At 31.6% G+C, this 18,121-nt stretch overlaps 1 protein-coding gene across 1 annotated transcript; it reads left to right on the top strand.

The window, feature by feature from the left end:
• The first annotated feature begins 9,381 nt into the window (after nucleotides 1–9,381).
• Nucleotides 9,382–13,636, top strand: LOC110267678 (uncharacterized). The gene is made up of 7 exons (XM_088495064.1): nucleotides 9,382–9,561; nucleotides 11,464–11,839; nucleotides 11,949–12,187; nucleotides 12,266–12,481; nucleotides 12,706–12,798; nucleotides 13,139–13,240; nucleotides 13,349–13,636. Exons 1-7 carry the CDS (start codon nucleotides 9,382–9,384, stop codon nucleotides 13,634–13,636), a joined length of 1,494 nt encoding a protein of 497 aa, XP_088351190.1.
• Nucleotides 13,637–18,121: the final 4,485 nt, after the last annotated feature.

Raw genomic sequence — 18,121 nt, 5'->3', positions numbered from 1 at the left:
AAAATAATTAATAAAATTATTAATTAGTACAATACATTTTTCAATTAAAAAATATTATATTATTATATCCATTAATTTAAACCATTCAATTTTTAATTTATTGATTTAATAATCGATTCAGTTTTCAGAACCTCGAGCACATAATTAAGAAGGTAATTTGTAAAAAGAGGAAATATAAGAGGGTGTTAATATGCTGGCATTGCTCTTAACATGTTTGTTTGTGAGTGAACACTTGTGTGAGGGGTAGTATACCTAATCCGGCCTAACCTACTAAAATGAAGGGTATGTATGAAATATTTGAGGTCATGATGGTTTTCCAATGCCATCCAAAAAGGGAATATATCTGTCTCTTCACCTATTTCCTTTAAATGCCTTTTGTAATAAACTAGTATTCACACCATTATTACAATAATTCAATGTAGAAATTGCGGATCACTAATTGTTAATGCAAAACTTTTCATGCTTTACAAGTAATAGATTATTCAAAAGGAAAAGTACGAGAGGAGCCAATGGAATATTTGTACAATGTGTATAATGGAGGTTTAGGGAGTACTAAAGATATAACTATTAGTGTTACTTTTTTCCATCTGCTGAAACTTTTGAGATGAGTGGTATCATGACATGGTATTAGAGAGCGTTAAATCCGAAAGGTCTTTGGGAAGATGTTTATTATCCCTAGTACTTATGAGGGATGTTCATTTTGTAACTCAATAGCTCATTGTACACATTGTACAAATAATCCATTGTCTCCCTAGCGGGACTTTATTCAAAAATATCATGCAAAAAAAATCAATTATTAAATCAATCATTATATATAAATATATGTTATATATATATTATTTAATTTATTTTTAATATATTTATTATATTTTATATAAATAACTGATTTAATAATTAATTTTTTATATAATAATAATAATAATAATAATAAAAAATATGAGGTTAATTAAGATGATAAATATTTTATATTATAATTAAGAAATATGAAATTCAAGTTTTACAAATAACACTTTTTATGAATTATATTTGGTGAAAAACATTTTTTCAAAAAATATGTAGTAAACTTCTCTGATATCTTCAATATATACAGTAAATACTTCTATTATATTTACTTTTTTATTCATAGGGCTGTTAATAGATTGTACACTTTTTCTTTCCCTTTATTTTTCCCCTTTCCTCAAGATAAAGATAATTTATCATTAGTAACAGATCAGACATGTGAAAAATGGCATCCAAGAATAATGGCTAATGGTATTGGTATATTGCTTATGAATGCCAACTTTCACTACCAAAAAGAAGGGGTTTAGCCATGGAAAAATCCGTGGCTAAACTCCAAAAAAACTGTGGCAATTATGCTTTTGCAACAAATGAACATCCGTGGCTAGGGAGGGCGACGCGTTTTTAATTAGCCACGCTTTTTACTCCAATAGCCACGGCTTTAACACCCGTGGAGACATTTGGTTAGCCACAACTTTAGCACGTTTAGACACACTCTTTTCCGTGGCAAAATAAAACATTTACCTGTGACAAAATTGATCAGGCCGGGCTTTTTTGCCATACTTTTTTCCGTGGCTAACGATAGAAGTTAAATTAAAAAAAAATATCATAATAAAAATGCTCTTTAATATAAAATTACATCATATAATATTAAAAAAATTAATCACATTCCTATACGTATTATCCATAGTATAAAAATATAAAATTAACAAATACTTAGTATTGAAAAGCAAATATCCTAGATTAATGGATTTAATGTTAAAAAAATATTCAAATAAAACTATTACAAAATAAATATCAAACTTTGCTAAAATGATACAAATCTTGAAAGTATCAAAATAATGAATTTATCAAGCTCTCCATTTCTTGTTACACAGACAATCCACAGGTAAATAATAAAAAATACACATAACTTCGGCCACTAAATTATACACCACTGAATTATACACCCTGTCGATACTCCAGTTGTTTTGTGTACTCCAATAAAATCTGTTAAGCAAAATAGAGATCAAGAATTAAGCTAAAAAATTAATAGGTCATGATTTGACTCCTTCGAAGATGATAAAAAATTAAGGTACAATACTTACTTTTCGGATGTAATTTGCAGCTGCTTTGCAGCCTTCAATTGTCAGTTGCATAACATCTTTCAAAATGCCAATTGGTGATTTAGAATCTATCTACAACCAATAACAAAAGAAAGAATGCATGTTGGAATAAAAAAAAATCTAAAATTAACTTTCATTGTTGACTAAAAGAAATATAAAAAACAAAATGATGTCATGAAAATCTTCTTAGCGATTCGGGTTTACAGATAGAATTCTGATTCCACCGATTTTGCTTGCTTCTTCGGCGACTCAAACTGACGGTACTCGAACTGTAAATCACGGTCCCTGCTCTTTCACAGAACGTCCGATGTGATCGTACCTAGAACCTAAACAGGAACGTCTTGAGCGAATTGCTCTGAAGGTTAGCTGAATTGATCTGAGTGCAGGAGTTAAGAAATTACGATCGGGAGAAACGGAAGAAAATGTTATTAACGAAAGGGTTGGCTACATGTTATCAAACTTGAATCAATTGCAGGAGCTAACAAATAGGGATTTTGGAAATAGTGGAAGGAAGTTATTGTTAAGACTGGGTGAGTGGGCTACTTAATAAAAGTTGCGCTTAACATTGCCGCTCAAAATTTCATTCATCTTACTATAGATGTTAATTTGAATTTTGTTTAGTGAACTAACTATAACTTTTTAATTTAGAGTAAAATTTAATTTTAATAAAAAAAATATCAAATTGTAAAATTTACAACTTTAAATTATATTAAAAAATTTCACATATTAATTAGAATTTAAAATTTTTACTCGTTGAATTTAAAAAAAAATGGCATCAATAAAAATTAAAATAAATAAACTTAAAACTTAAGAATTTGATACCTTTAAATTGAAGAAAAAAATTTTTGTACATAATTAAAAAATGAACTCCCATAAAAATAATTTTAATTTATTTTTTAAATTAAATTAATAAAATATAGGTATAAAACTAATATTCTGAATTTTAAAAGTTAAAATTCTGTTTATTAATGTTGCCATAAATTAAGAGTGAGTAATTAAATAATGAATAATTAAATTAGTTATTATTTCAATAAAATCATAGTTAGTATCTTTTACTTTCTAAAATTAGTTAGAACTATTTTATCAAAGATAAATATGTACTCTTTTTATAAGTACTCTTTTTTATAATTTTAACATTTATTTTTAATTGAATCATTTTATTCTATCACCAAAGTCTCTAAATAATGCATACAGTAAAATTGGACACTAAAACTGTATTTGACTAAAAAGAACACGCACAAAAAATGTAATAACTAAAATATAAATATTAAAATTGTATGTATATAATTTAGTCTTTTTGGTTACATTACAATCTGATTTAGTAACAAGTAATGAATAATACAACCACGTTAAAAAACTACAGTTAAATCAAAAAGAAAAAATTAATCAAATCAGCGCATAGCTAATACTAAGTAAAAAAATACATGATTCAGAGATATGGCCAAATTCAAGGATCATACGAAGTGAGAAAATTGTACATCATCAACAACATCTAAAATCAAACCATTAGCATACTTTATTAATTTTTCATGACAGCACTCAAAAATAGGGAGAAGAATTCAACAATTGAAGAATTGGAAAAGCCTGCACATGATAAATCGAATTTACCTTTAAGTTACGGTTTAAATTTTGAAAAAGTAAAAACTGCATAAAAATATTTTGAGAGGAATGGAGGACAAAACCAAATTAAACGCGGAATTTAAAAGTGAAAATCGTTCGATTTTGCCACGGTAATCATTGAGTCTGTGGTCATTGAGAGAACTCATCTCAAGTTAGCCACGAACAAACAAAATCGTCGAAAAATTTCACAAAATTTGGCCACGGAAATACAAGACGTTGCAAGTGATTACCACGATCATATAAATTTGCCACTCTTTTTAGTTCGTGGATATCTTCCCGTTAGTAATGTCCGTATTTCTGGTAGTGTTTATACGGTAATTCGTTAATGACTTTGGATTTTTTAATACAATTGAAATGTGACTTAATAAATATTATCCAAAATGTGATTAGCTGAAGTAGTGTAGATTCTTTTACATGATGGTGCTTATTTCATTAGATTTTATTAACTAACATGGACATATATGAAAAATTTGATTATTCTATTAAAATAGATTTAATTATTCTATTATATTTATTAAAATTTAGATTTAGTAGATATAATTCAATTCTATAAATTAGACTTATTTGACAAACAAATATAGATTAATCTGTAGTCATTTCTGATATTATCATGGACAACTAAGAGGATTAAAATTGGTCTACTTTTTGTAGTTCCTAATTGATTTATTGATAACTTTTGATATATCTACTTCTTGATTTCTGAATATTATCATTTCTTTTCAATCACGTATTTAAAATGATATAAAAAAATTAAACCAATCAACCATCTAGTACTTCTTCATTTTTTACAGTCTTATAGGTGTTCTTGTCCAACTCTCAAAATGTTGCTTGATTGTTTTTGGTATCGACTATAATTTCTTATTAAGCGCCCAACCAAGCACATCACACCTGCCAAATAAACTCACACCCAATAAACAAGTGATAATCATTCTCAGTATCTTTTTTGCATAAAACACAAAGATTATCATTTTGATCAATAATGCCAAATTTACTTAATCTCTTTTTAGTATTAACCCTACCAACTAATACAAACCAAATGAATAACTTAACTCTGCGTTCTTTAATTGCTCCACCTTATTATGTTGAGCTTTTATTTCAAAAAAAAAATTAGACTTATTTAATCTCAATTTTAATATAGTATATATTAGAATTTATTCGATCTAATATTATTGTAACACCTATTTATCAATGTTAATAATTACTCTATCATTTATGGGCATAAAAAAATGTATTACAAGTCTCACATCACTCAAAGATAAACTCTTTAAATAATTTATAAGTGTGAAATATTTTTTACTTTATAATTTAGTTTTTACGGTTAAATTAGACTTACTCAATCTCAATTTTAATATGATACCAGAGACTATTCAATTTAATATTATTAAATTATTTACCTACAAATATTCACGCTCTATATAATCATTTATAAATATAAAAGAAAGTGTATGTGGGAGTAATCTGTCATTCGAGCTAACGTTTAAAATTGAATTAAGTCTACTAAATTTAAATTATAATAATATTAAATTTGTTTATTTTATTAAAAAATATGTAAAACAATGTATCTTTTTAAGTTGCATACATTGAAAATATCTATAGGCATTATCCTTTGATAATTCAAGGCTTGATTTAATTTCAACCCACTTTAGACTTCACCAACTCCATATAAATGGCAAGATAGAACAACTTTTTAAGAAAGCCACACTGCCATAGTCGACAAATTAAACAATCACGCTTAGAGTTTTGAATAACCCAAAATTAAAAAAAAAAAAAAAACATTTAACAAGAAGCCTCTTACAACTTTTCAATGATTAAATATGTAGCTAGTTTATGTTCTCAAAAAGATAGACCATCCATCCTAAGCGAAGACCAACCTTATTGTTTCATACCCAAAACCACACTATAAGCCAATTTTTACATAAAATTGTGTATTCTTTATAGGTCAAAAATACAAATTCACGTATTAAAGAGTAAATTATCATTTCTACCTACAAAAATTTTAAACGCTGATAAATCTACTTATATAAAAAAAGAAATTATCATTTCTATCATTAAAAAATAGTTCTATACGATAAAATTATCCAAATACTGAAAAATTACTTAAATGTTAGGTACCAAATAAATGACGCAGCAAAATATAGAGATAAAAAATTAAAAATTTATATAAAATAATTTTTTTTTGAGAATTACAACTTCTCTCTATCATAAGGAGATTACAATAATATTCTCTTAACAAAAGGAGAATACACCTCTCTTTAAATATAAGAGAAACCTCTCAAAGAAAAAATTCTCTATGTAACTCAATGTTATTATTATTCGTGTTGGATGAATTGATTGAAATGAATTAAGAAAAAACTCAATTTATAGATGAGTTTCTTCAATATGAACCGTCCGTAAATTAGAGATATATAATTCTTCTCTTTTTCAACCATAAATTCTATGGTTATAAACTAGGATTGTTTATTACCTTTCATTTTATTTAGCTATTATTTATTTATTTGTTTTCTAAAATGAGCTTTATTAATTTAATTTTTACAATCTCTTACTTAAAGCTAATTTTGGTATTAAAAGTCTCATGACTTCATGTTGCTCGTATACTCAATAGGCCATAGGACTGCACCATTCAAACTTATCAGTGTTGATTGGTTTTGTCATGACATCTACTAAGTTATCTTTATTATGAATCTTTTGCATATTCACACTCTTTTTTTCTACTACTTTCCGAACAAAATAATATTGTACTCCAATGTGTTTTGTTCTTGAATGAAAGGCAGGATTTCTTACAAAGTGTAAGGCACTCTGACTGTCACCATATACAGGAATCTTGTGTTGTTTGTGTCCGAGTTCTTCTGTCAACCTTTGGACCCAATGAAAATAGTTTCCTTGCATGTTTGTGTAGCTGTCATATATTCGGCTTCTGTAGTAGATAGAGCTACAACAATCTGTAATTTAGAGAGCCAGCTCATAGCTCTTCCTGCAAGTATGAACACATATTCTGTAGTAGATTTTCGTTTATCAAGATCACCTGCAAAGTCTGAATTGACATATCCATTGACAATGAATTCTGATCCTCCAAAACATAATGCAACATTCGAGGTCCTTTTGATGTATCTCAGGATCCTCTTAATAAAATTCCAATGCTCTTTACTCGGATCTGCCATAAATCGATATACCACCACAACTGTTTGAGTAATATCTGGCCTTATATAGATCATGACATACATAAGGCTTCCCACCACTGATGCATATAGTACTCGAGACATTTCCATTCTCTTTGCTTCACTACTAGGGCACATACTTGAGGATAATTTAAAATTTATAGGAAATAGAATTGAAATTGACTTACATTCTTGCATGTTAAAGCGTTGCAAGATCTTTTCAAATAATTCTTTTGTATCCCTAAAATCTTGTTTGCTAGTCCTAAGTCTTTCATATCAAACTCTCTAGGTAATTGTGCCTTCAATTCTTGTATTTGATCTTTGTTGGGACCTACCCCCAACATGTCATCCATATACAATAGCAGAATGATAAAATCATTATCACCAATTCACCAGACCTCACAACTAGAAAATTGCTTATTACAGATGGATTTACAGACAAATTTGGTCTTTTATTATAGATGGATTTTTCGTTACCGACGAACTTTGTCCCTCTGTAAAAGCCTCGTTGAAAATTATTTACCGACAACTTTTTTTCGTCGATAATTTATCAACAGATTTTTTTCCATTATTGACAATTTTTTCCTTGGTAATCGTCCCCCCCCCCCCCATTTCGCTAAAAACGTCATATTTTCCGACAGATTTTTTGTTGGTAACTAGCGTCAGATTTTTTGACGAATTTTCTATCGGTAATTGGAGTTTGGAAAAGCAATTTGAACTCAATACAGACAAATTTTTCGTCTGTAAATCCATCAGTATGGTAAAATAGATTTTTTTTAGATTTTTTCATGGTAAAATGAATACCACCTTAGGTTTGTTTTCTAAATTTATCCCATAAAACACATTGAGAATTGAAAAAAAAAAAAGCCAAAAGTCACATAGATAAGCATAATATTCATTACATCATACCTGATTAACATTCAAGAACAAACGAACTCATAATTAATTGACAAAGTATGCTAATTTGAGTAAAAAATACATCACGAAAGAGTGTCGGAATCATATAAATTTTTCTTGTTGAACAAGATGCCATTTTCTGATGATGCGCTATCATCATCATCATCGTCATCATCATTATTCACATCAAAATGACTCAACCCAACATCATAATTCATTAGCAACCAAACCACAATGCCTTACAAAATTATCAAAGAAAACCACTTTCTTCTGAAGAATCCAGATGGAATTCCAGGCCCTTCTTGCTGTTGCTGTTCTAAAATGGAAATTACACTTCCCAACCTCAGTGTTGACTTTTGTTCTTTTCACAACCCCTTCAATAGCAACTCCACAAACAAGTGAACCACCAATTTGAGTAGCCATGTAACTGGTATAACTTAACTCACTGTAGATATATTTCAAAACAAAGAAACTGATCATATATCTAAGTTGCTTTGCTTAATTTAAGGAATAAAGAGTACTAGAAGATAATATATTATGAATGTGGTTCATCGTTCACTGAAAAATGAACCCAATTTTCAATTCCAATACAAAAATGCAACAAACAGAAGCGGCCGCAATTCACTTCTAAAAATCTTGTAACATCGTTGATCGATGCCCTTTAGTTAAGACCACTTGAATCAATTGAGTTTGGACAGAGAAGAATTTGTTTTAACTTGTTTATCTTGCTCGTGTGAATTATTAATATTACTATCTAGAAAGGAATAATGATTACTTGAGCCACAGTGATATATATACTCTGTTTTGAGTCGAGATTTAATTAAGTGATTGATCATGTAACCTTGCTTTATATGTTTCGATCCAATGCTGAAATGTCATCTGAGTCATCAATTTTGTATAAATTAATAATTTTACTATAGTAAATCAACTTCAACTGGTTGAATGATCAATTTATTTGTTCATTTAAACAAGTACTGAGGAGTTGAATTTTTTCTTTGTACATCTAATACATAGTTGGCGTATAGAAAAAGCCTTTAATAAAATTTAGATTTGCAGTAAATTAATCTTTAATTTGATGAGTTGGAAAATATCGTAAAAAAAATTAATGAATATAGTAAAAAATTAACCTTAGTTGGCCAAAGCTAATGACATTAAATGCAAGATTAGATTTTAGGCAAACCAATCACTCCCAAGATTTAATTAAATAAAACAAAGATGCAAATAAGGGGTCTCATCCTGCAATATTTTCAAATATATTTAGAAGATAATACAAAATATAATAAAATAAGTACACAAATTATTTTAGTATGTATTAAGTTTTTTTATTTTGTAATTTTTTAAATTTTGTTAGAATATATAATATTGTAATTTTAAATTTATTTTGGATGAGATTTGTAAACAAATTTGCAAAATCATGTATTTTTTTATTTGTTATTATAAAACTTTAATTATTAGTATTATTATCAGTTTAATCCATTTTACGTTTTGATAGTTTGTAAATTAATCAAGGCCCATACCACTATCTAATTAGAGGTAAAACTAACTAATTAACCTCATATACTTCCTCACTTCTCTCAATTCGCACATACACCCCCACTCTTCACTAGATGAATCCTTATTTTCGAAACACACATTGTCTTACCGTGGAAAGTTGTCTTCTCCTTTTCGCCGCTGAGCATCGTGCTCGGAAGTGTTGTGTCCTTGGCTCCCTCACCATCGTCAGTCAAGTTCTCTTCCACACTGTCGTCAGTCAAGTTCTCTTCCACGTCGTCGTTGTACTCGTTGAGGTATAAAGTTTCCATCTTCATGCTAATTGTTTATCTTCCTCTTATTGCTTCGGTTTCTAATTTGTAACCCATCAAGAGTGAACGGGTGCACTTTACACCATTGCTATTAGGAACAAATCACATTACTTGGCATTTGCTAGTCACAAGTTCCACTTAATTGAATTGCTGACCATATCTAATCACATGCATTCTTTTTTGCATTTATAATTTATTCACCTTATCTTTAAATCCAATTCTATGGGGGTATGAACAATCACAGCTAAGATTTGAAGGGTTTGGGGGTTGCATTTTCATATCTTCATTGTAACTAGAAAAAAATATTAAAAAATATGGCCTCTGATTTATTTAATTAATTTCTGATTTAATTTCTCACAAAGAGTAATGATGGCTGTTAACTTTAGGAATAATTTTTTAATTAAAAATATCTAAAATTTTGGCACCTGTGAAAAATAAGAATATTAATAATGGTAATTAATAATCTAAGGGAGTAGATGTTGCTCAGTCAAATAGAGAATTAGTGACGCCGGGACGTCGCTTGGGTCACCAATCTCGGCGAGATTAACAACCACACTATGGTGAAAATAGCCATAAACCCACCTTGGTTGGCTAAGCTAAGGATGCACCTCTTACTTTCAAAGAGCCTAGAGGAAAATAAGCACACAGCTTATTTCATATTAAAAAATCAACTTCAACTTCTATTTCATAAATAAAAGGTACATGAGTTATTTATACTAGTGAGAGAAGGAAAAGCCTTCATAACTTGGACGATGTGGGACTAATACATAACACAAAGTTCACTATCCTAAACAATATGGGACTTGTATTCCCTTATTACAATTAACTAATATAATTAACCTACTAACTCTACTTGCTCCTGCGTCATTCTCCCTGGGTTGAAAGAACTCTTGCGTGAAAAGACTTGTGACAGCAGATGATCGATCTCATTAATGAATCCACATCAAAAGATCCTATTGGTGACTCCACACCAAAGACCCGCACTCACAAATCAGATAAAATTTTACAAGATTCGTGGCAGCAGACAATCTCATTGACAAATCCACACCAAAAGATCCCATTAGCTAATCCACGCCAAAAACCTACACCACAAATCAAATAAAATTATACTAAAGCAAGGTGAAGGCCATGAGGACCGACCTTGCTCTGATACCAAACTGACACCGGGACGTTGCTTGGATCACCAATCTTGGCGAGGTTAACAACCCCACTATGGTAAAAATAGCCATAAACTCACTTTGGTTGACTAAGTCGAGGTGCCATAAGCCCACCTTGGTTGACTAAGCCAATGATGCACCTCTTACTCTCAAAGAGCCTAGAGGAAAATAAGCACACAGCTTATTTCATATTCAAAAATCAACTTCAACTTCTATTTCATAAATAAAAGGTACATGAGTTATTTATACTAGTGAGAGAAGGAAAAACCTTCATAACTTGGACGATGTGGGACTAATACATAACACAAAGTTCACTATCCTAAACAATATGGGACTTGTATTCCCTTATTACAATTAACTAATATAATTAACCTACTAACTCTACTTGCTCCTGCGTCAATTAGAGAAACTAATAATTTTTTATGCACTGTCAAATAAGTTTCATTGTTGCAATAGAATGTCCTATTCTCTTTATTAGTTTCCTCCTCTATTTACATGTTTGCCTTTGGCTTTTTTTTAATTTATATGTAGTTGGATCATTTGGGAAAAAAGGTTCCATTTATATAATTAATCTATGTACATATATATAATGTTATTTACTATCATGTGATCTAGTTATAATATGAGTAATTCTATTAACCTAAGACGCGGTAATTCTATTAATAGCCTGTAATTCTATTAGTCTAAGATTAATTTATATTTTTTAGCATGTTACATGTGTTTATACTAGAATTTTAAGATGCCCAGGAAAGCTCGCTACACAAAAGGCACAAGAGTGGAACCACCAAGTCAGCAGCCTCCAACTGCACCTCCTGCGTCTTCACCATCCGCTGACGATGACTGGCTCATCCCCCTGCCCTCCAGTAATGGTGGTGTCTCCGCAGCGGCTCCTCTCCGACCCTTTCGTCCGCCCCAGAGCAAACCAAAACCTGAGTCACAGACCGCTAACGGTGTACAAGTGACGAAACTGTGCAATGAAGACATGGATCCAGAGGCGAATGATGTAGATTCGTTTGACGAACACATTGACAGGATGTTTGCCACTTCTGATGCTGAAAAGCGCAAAGGACGCAAGACTACTGAGTTTTGGGATGTTGATCTCATTGGTAACAAGTGTTGAACCATATGACTTTTTAATTGATTTGCTAATGATATTGTTATATTTCTCACATGTTGGGCACATTGGACACATAAACAAGATTTTATTTTTTATAGATTCTGATGGAATAATCAAGCAAGCAAAAATGAGTGTGAGGGAGGCTATGGAGCGGCCTCTTAATGGTAGCAAGATCATATTGAGGTTCAACGAGGAACTGCAAGCAATCGGAGATGGAGCTGGCCTGTTGAGTCGCATTCTAGGAGCACTAGGTTCTGATTATAGCAAATTTCCTATCTGGGAGAAGAGTTGGGCAAAGGTGCAGGACAAAGACAGGGTTTATGATGATTGCATAAAGGTAATGACTTTTGGCATTGTTTAATTATATCAAACATTTCATCTTACAATTACTTATAGCTGGACATTGTCGTTGCAGGAGATGTTCCACTTTCATGAAGATAGCGGTAGTAGAATCAAGAAAACATTTTTGCAACAAATGGGGAGGTCCTGGAAGGATACAAGGGGGAGGCTGTATGATGCGCATTACAAACCAACAAGGACACTTGAACAGAATCTTGATAACCGCCCGGCGGGAATTCCTAAAGAGCATTGGAGGTGGTTCATTGATTATCGTAATGATCCTGCAACAAAGGTACCCCATTTTTTAAGTAACAACTAATTTTCAGTCCTAATGATTAATTTATTGCATTCAAGCTTTTTTGGAGTTATATATAGTACTTTTCAAAGAAAGAGAAAAGGAACATATATATAAGTAATACACCAAAGTAAAAGAGAAATATAAGAACATTTAACTATTTATGGTACACTATGTATTTATTCTGTGTCTAACTAATCTTATTGTTGATGAAATAATAGGCGAAGTGTAAGCAAAACGCGCTGAATCGAAAGAAGCAACTTTACACGCACACTGGCAGTTCTAAAAGCTTGGCTAGGGCAAGGGAAGAAGAGGTAATATAGATTTGAAATCAAGTATAGGTGCCTATCATTGTCTCGAATAATTCTCTTTTTTTAAGCAAATCATTCTTCAGTTTTAAGTTATAAGGAATTGACAAGTGATGCTGATTTCCAAAAAAGTAATGCTGGAGCTATTAAAATAATTTTACTATTTAAGTATAATCAATTACTTAATCCTTGAAAAATAAATGGAGCAATCATTAGATACTTAATTGATTGGGGTAAAATAAATTGGTTGGTATGTAGTTTGGATTTATTTATAGAGTAAAACAACAAAAAATTATTGGAAAAAATTAAAGAAGTGAAACTTATGCTATAAATTATATTGTCACAGTCACAAAAACAAGGGAGGAGAGCTGTTAGGGGAGAAGTATGGATCCTAAAGCACAAACGACTTGATGGCACCTATATACACGAAGAAGCTCAGAGAATTGGTGTAAGTACACTTAATCATTTATGTTGTAACATGTTGGGTTTAATTATTAAAATGTCTTGAGTATGCTATATTCCTAGTGTGATTGTGTATTTTTATTTACGTCTGCAGGAAAAAATATTTGAGATTGAGCAGCAGGATGAAACTACAAGAATATTGTCAGAAAATGATTTCCTTGCCCAAGCTCTCGGTAAAGAGCACCCGGGTAGAGTGCGTGGCATAGGTTTTGGGCCGACACCAAGTCAACTCTTCCGTCCGAGTTCGCATCCGTCGGTGGATAGAGCTCAAATAGAAGAGGCCCAAAGGATGCTGTTTGAACTACAGGCAGAGGTGACGGCCAAAAAATTGAAAAGGAAAGCAAAGGAGGATGAAGTAGCAGCAGAGAAAACGAAGAGGTAGGCAATAGAGAGTGTGCTGAGTTATTTGGTCCAACAGCAAGGTGGGAAGTTGCCACTAGACATCGCTGCATGGATGAATTCTTTGGATGGACATGACGGAAAATAGAAATTAGGATATATGCAATTGTTTGTTTTTCAGTATATGTTTTGTTTATATTAACTATGCAGCATTAATTATTAGCCAAATACTTTACTTTTTTGGGTGACTATTGAAATACTTTAATGATATTAAAATAAACATGTTAGTTTGTTTTGTAGTTAAATATTCATGAGTTTTTTTCCTACAATATAGAATTTTAGAGAAGAACGATAAGATTCTTAAAATAAAAAAATAGATAAAAAATATCCCCAGGTTAATAAATTAAATCAAACTAAAATATTAGATTTTTAAAAAAAATTTGCTATAAAATTAGCGGGCAAATAAAAACCATATAAAACGCAATAATCAAATTGCGGCAGTTTAAGAACGTCGCAAATAAATTCTCAAATGTCTCTTGGTGATATAGCAGCGGTTATAAACTATCGCTAAATTAACCGACGCAAAATGTCTGATTTGCGACGATTATGCCGGTGGTTGCTGGAAACTGCCGCAGAATGTCATCTCCGCGCCCTTATACACTGCGATTGCTGTTTCGTTGGCGTCATCTTTAGCGGCAGTTTAAAACCGCTGCAAATTGGCAATTAAACCGCCACTATCCTCCATTCGTCCTGTAGTGCGGGGTGGGGATTAAACCATTAAAGTACCAACCTTTATTGTTTTCTTAGTTTCAAATATTCAAAATTCAAGTACGGTGAACTTGGAACTTGATATAGTATAAGGTTTATAAGTAGCAACTGATAATTGAAAACACTTATTCCATTTTCAGCTAATTTTATTTTCTATTAGTGTCAGAAAAGAATCAATTTCTAACTGTAATGCCAATTTTCTTTTTTTTTACGATGGTAAAGCTAGTGCAAAGTTGGTGTTGCCTGCAATGACCAACTATGAGAAATCTAATGGTTTAAAGAATGGTACATTTATCAAACAACAATAACAATGTGTATGGCGATCCATTGAATTTAAAACAAAAAATTAATATTTCATTTATTCTAGGGGTGAAAATTCAATTACTTATCTCTGAGCTTCTATTGGGAGAAAAAGAGTGAATGAATTATTTGGAAATCAATATCGGAGATGCAAATGCAATCAAAGCAATATGGAAAAAGATAAAGGTAGACCAAACACAATTATCTGTTTACCTTTTCAATCAAGCCTAAAACACTGAACTTTGTATGATTTGAACATTTTTCTCCCTCGGTTTGAATAATGCCTGCACCTTCTTGCTCTAGTAACTCTGCAAAGTTGACTTGTTAAGGTTTTAGATTAATTTTATTCATCTATGCAGGTAATTCATAACATCAGCTACATAGTGTATTTTGGAATTTAAAATGATGCTTATAACCTGATCAGGAAGACTTAGTGTGTGAGGCACGATGATGGACAATATTACTAATGGAAGTCTGTTATTTCTAAGGCTGATAATAAAAGAATTAAATCTCTTATACCAACACATTGGCGCCTGCATTAGACCGTACAGAGATTTAGTTAACTTGCAAACTAAATTTTCTTTTTCTTGTTCTTCAAAACCTTCTAGTTGGAGCATATATATCTCTTCTTCAAGTTCTCCATGAAGAAAAGCAGTCTTTACATCAATTGCTCTAGATATAAATCAAATACAGCACACATAGCCAAAACTACTCTGATAGTAATTAGTCTCACCACTGGAAAAAGTATTTCATTAAAGTCAACACCTTCTTTCTGAGCATGTCCTTTGACAACCAATCTTGCCCGATATCATTCCACCTGATCATTGCTATCTTGCTTGATCTTGTAAACCTATTTGTTACCAATGGCTTTCCAACCTACTGGAAGTGCAACAAGTTTCTAGGTATGGTTCCTATGTAATGCCTCAATTTCTTCTTGCATTGTTGTCATCTATATAAAAGCATATGGATTGCGCATAGCCTCCATAAAAGTTACTGTCTCTCTATCTTTTGTCAGAAGACAATATGCATCTCATGGCTTGTCAAAACATAATTTGAGCGCTGTGATGGTATTTTTATTTGTCAAGTGGATCGACGAACTTCTATGTCATTGGCTTCTACTTCTCACTACAAGAAAAACACTGAGTACCATCGGATTTACCATTGGATTTAGCATCTCAGAGTAGCAGCAAATTTACCATCGGATTTACCAGTGATAACAGTGTCGAATTCGAAAGGTTAAGTAATTACCGGCGGATTTTGGTTTTCGACGGTAAATTCGCTAGTAATATTTAGAGGGAAACAAAAATAAATTGGCACGTCCTTTAAGGTCGGATTTACCGTCGAAAAAATCTGACAGTAAACCCATTTAGTGAAACACAGCATTTTAGTGACCCGCAATGGTTTTTCAACGGTAAATGGGCTGTAAATTCAAAATGCGAACCTTTTTCCCCTCAATCAAATTTCACTCTCTCTCTCTCTCTCTCTCTCTCTCTCTCTCTCTCTCTCTCTCTATCTCTCTCATCCATTTCCTCCCCTCTCCCCTACACCACAATCTGCCGCCACCAAAACCACCACTATCATAGCCCCTCTCCATCGCCGTCTACCCACAGTCGAGACCCCTCCCTTCTTCTTCTTCTCCCTCTTCTCTCATTTCCATTTCATCGTTAATCTTCTCCCTTCTTGGAACCGCCGCGCCGCACCACAGAGCCACCACTGGCGAATTGTTAGCTACTGGACAAAGACACAACAAAATATAGCGATGTAAAAATAAAAAATTTGTATAAAAAATTTTCTTTGAGAATTATTACTTTTCTCTATCACAAGGAGATTACAATAACACTCTTTCTTAACAAAAAGAGAATACACCTCTCTCTAAATACAGGAGAAAACCTTTCAAAGAAAAAACTCTCTATGTAACTCAATGTTACTATAGAGATATATAATTGATTGAAATAAATTAAGAAAAAACTTAATTTATTAGTGAGTCTCTACCATCCGTCAATTAGAAGTATATAATTCTTCTCTTTTTTAACCATTAGAATTCTATGATTATAAACTAGGATTGTTTATTATCTTTCATTTTATTTAGCTATTATTTATTTATTTTTTTAAAATTAGCTTTACTACTTTTCACGTTAAAAATCCCAAATTACCATTTTTCTAACCCTAATATCAACATCCCTCCCCCGAATCTCAACCCTCTTTTTATAGATTTCACCATCGCCTTCACCAACACCACCACCGTCACCAATCGTAAACCCCACATTCTTTCTTCCGCTTCAAGCTATGGTGGATGGCTCAGAAGATGAGAGACAAAGGAAGAGATATTCTATTGGAAACTCAGTGCCTTCTCGTTGAGACAAGGACGGTTCCCACCTCTAATTCAATGACGGTGACAAGAGTAGCCAGATCGTCTACATCGTCTTCCTCCCTCTCATTGAACGAAGCTTCAGAGCATGTCTTTAAGCAATGACCGCGACGAACTCGAGCTTTGCATCGAGATCGGCGATTCCAACACAAAGGTGTCATCGTTTAGCCACGCGCTCTTCATCAACGCTGGCACCGACCCCTTCGCCACCATCCACAACACATTCAAAGCCGTAAAGAATCGTAAATTTCTTCGGGTGATACACGTGGGACGCTTGCTTTTTATCAAGAGGTAATGCAGGAAGACGTGGAGAACAGGATTCAGTTCCTAGCGGCAGGTAGTGTGCCGCCAAAGTTCTCTTTGTCTTCGAAGGTGGGATTTATGGTTGGTGGTGGTGGTGTTAGTGAAAGAGGTGGTGAAATTCATAAAATGAATAAAAGAAGGGTTGAGATTTAAAAAAGGAGTGTTGAAGTTAGAATTAAGAAGAGAATAATTTAAAATTTTTAAGCAATTTTTTAATATTTAAATAATTTTTTCATACGAAATGGGTAAAAATAATAATTTTTTTTTATAAATAAATTTATCAGCATTTAAAATTTTCATGAGTAGAAATTATAGTTTACTCCATATTAAAACTCCTTTTTAATATCGTCCTTTTTAATTATCGAAAAACAACTTTGACATTAGCTCCACTTTTTTTCCCCGACAAATAACATTAACTCTATTACTTAAATACTTCAAATATTCAAGTGCGGCTCACACTAATTAATAAGCTGGCCACATCAGGGCTACACATTCATTACTCCTTACAAATATAATGCAAATATGATCATTTTATTTTTAAGTTATCAGTACAATTATATTTAATGTTAAATTATTTAAGATATATATATATATATATATATATATATATATATATATATATATATATATATATATATTTGTCTAGGAAATTATATGAGAATTAATTTGGTAACTAAAAAAATCTAAAAAATAATTATATTTTTTGACAGTAATAAATATATTACTCTTATATATATAGTGATTCTATGTGTTATTATTCCATAATTTCGTATATATGTTAGGCAAAAA

The sequence above is a fragment of the Arachis ipaensis genome, chromosome B10 (genome assembly GCF_059453495.1).
Source record: "Arachis ipaensis isolate K30076 ecotype BB chromosome B10, ASM5945349v1, whole genome shotgun sequence".
Lineage (NCBI taxonomy): Eukaryota > Viridiplantae > Streptophyta > Magnoliopsida > Fabales > Fabaceae > Arachis > Arachis ipaensis.
The sequence above is the reverse complement of the archived record's forward strand: the minus strand, read 5'-3'. Positions and strand labels throughout refer to the sequence as shown.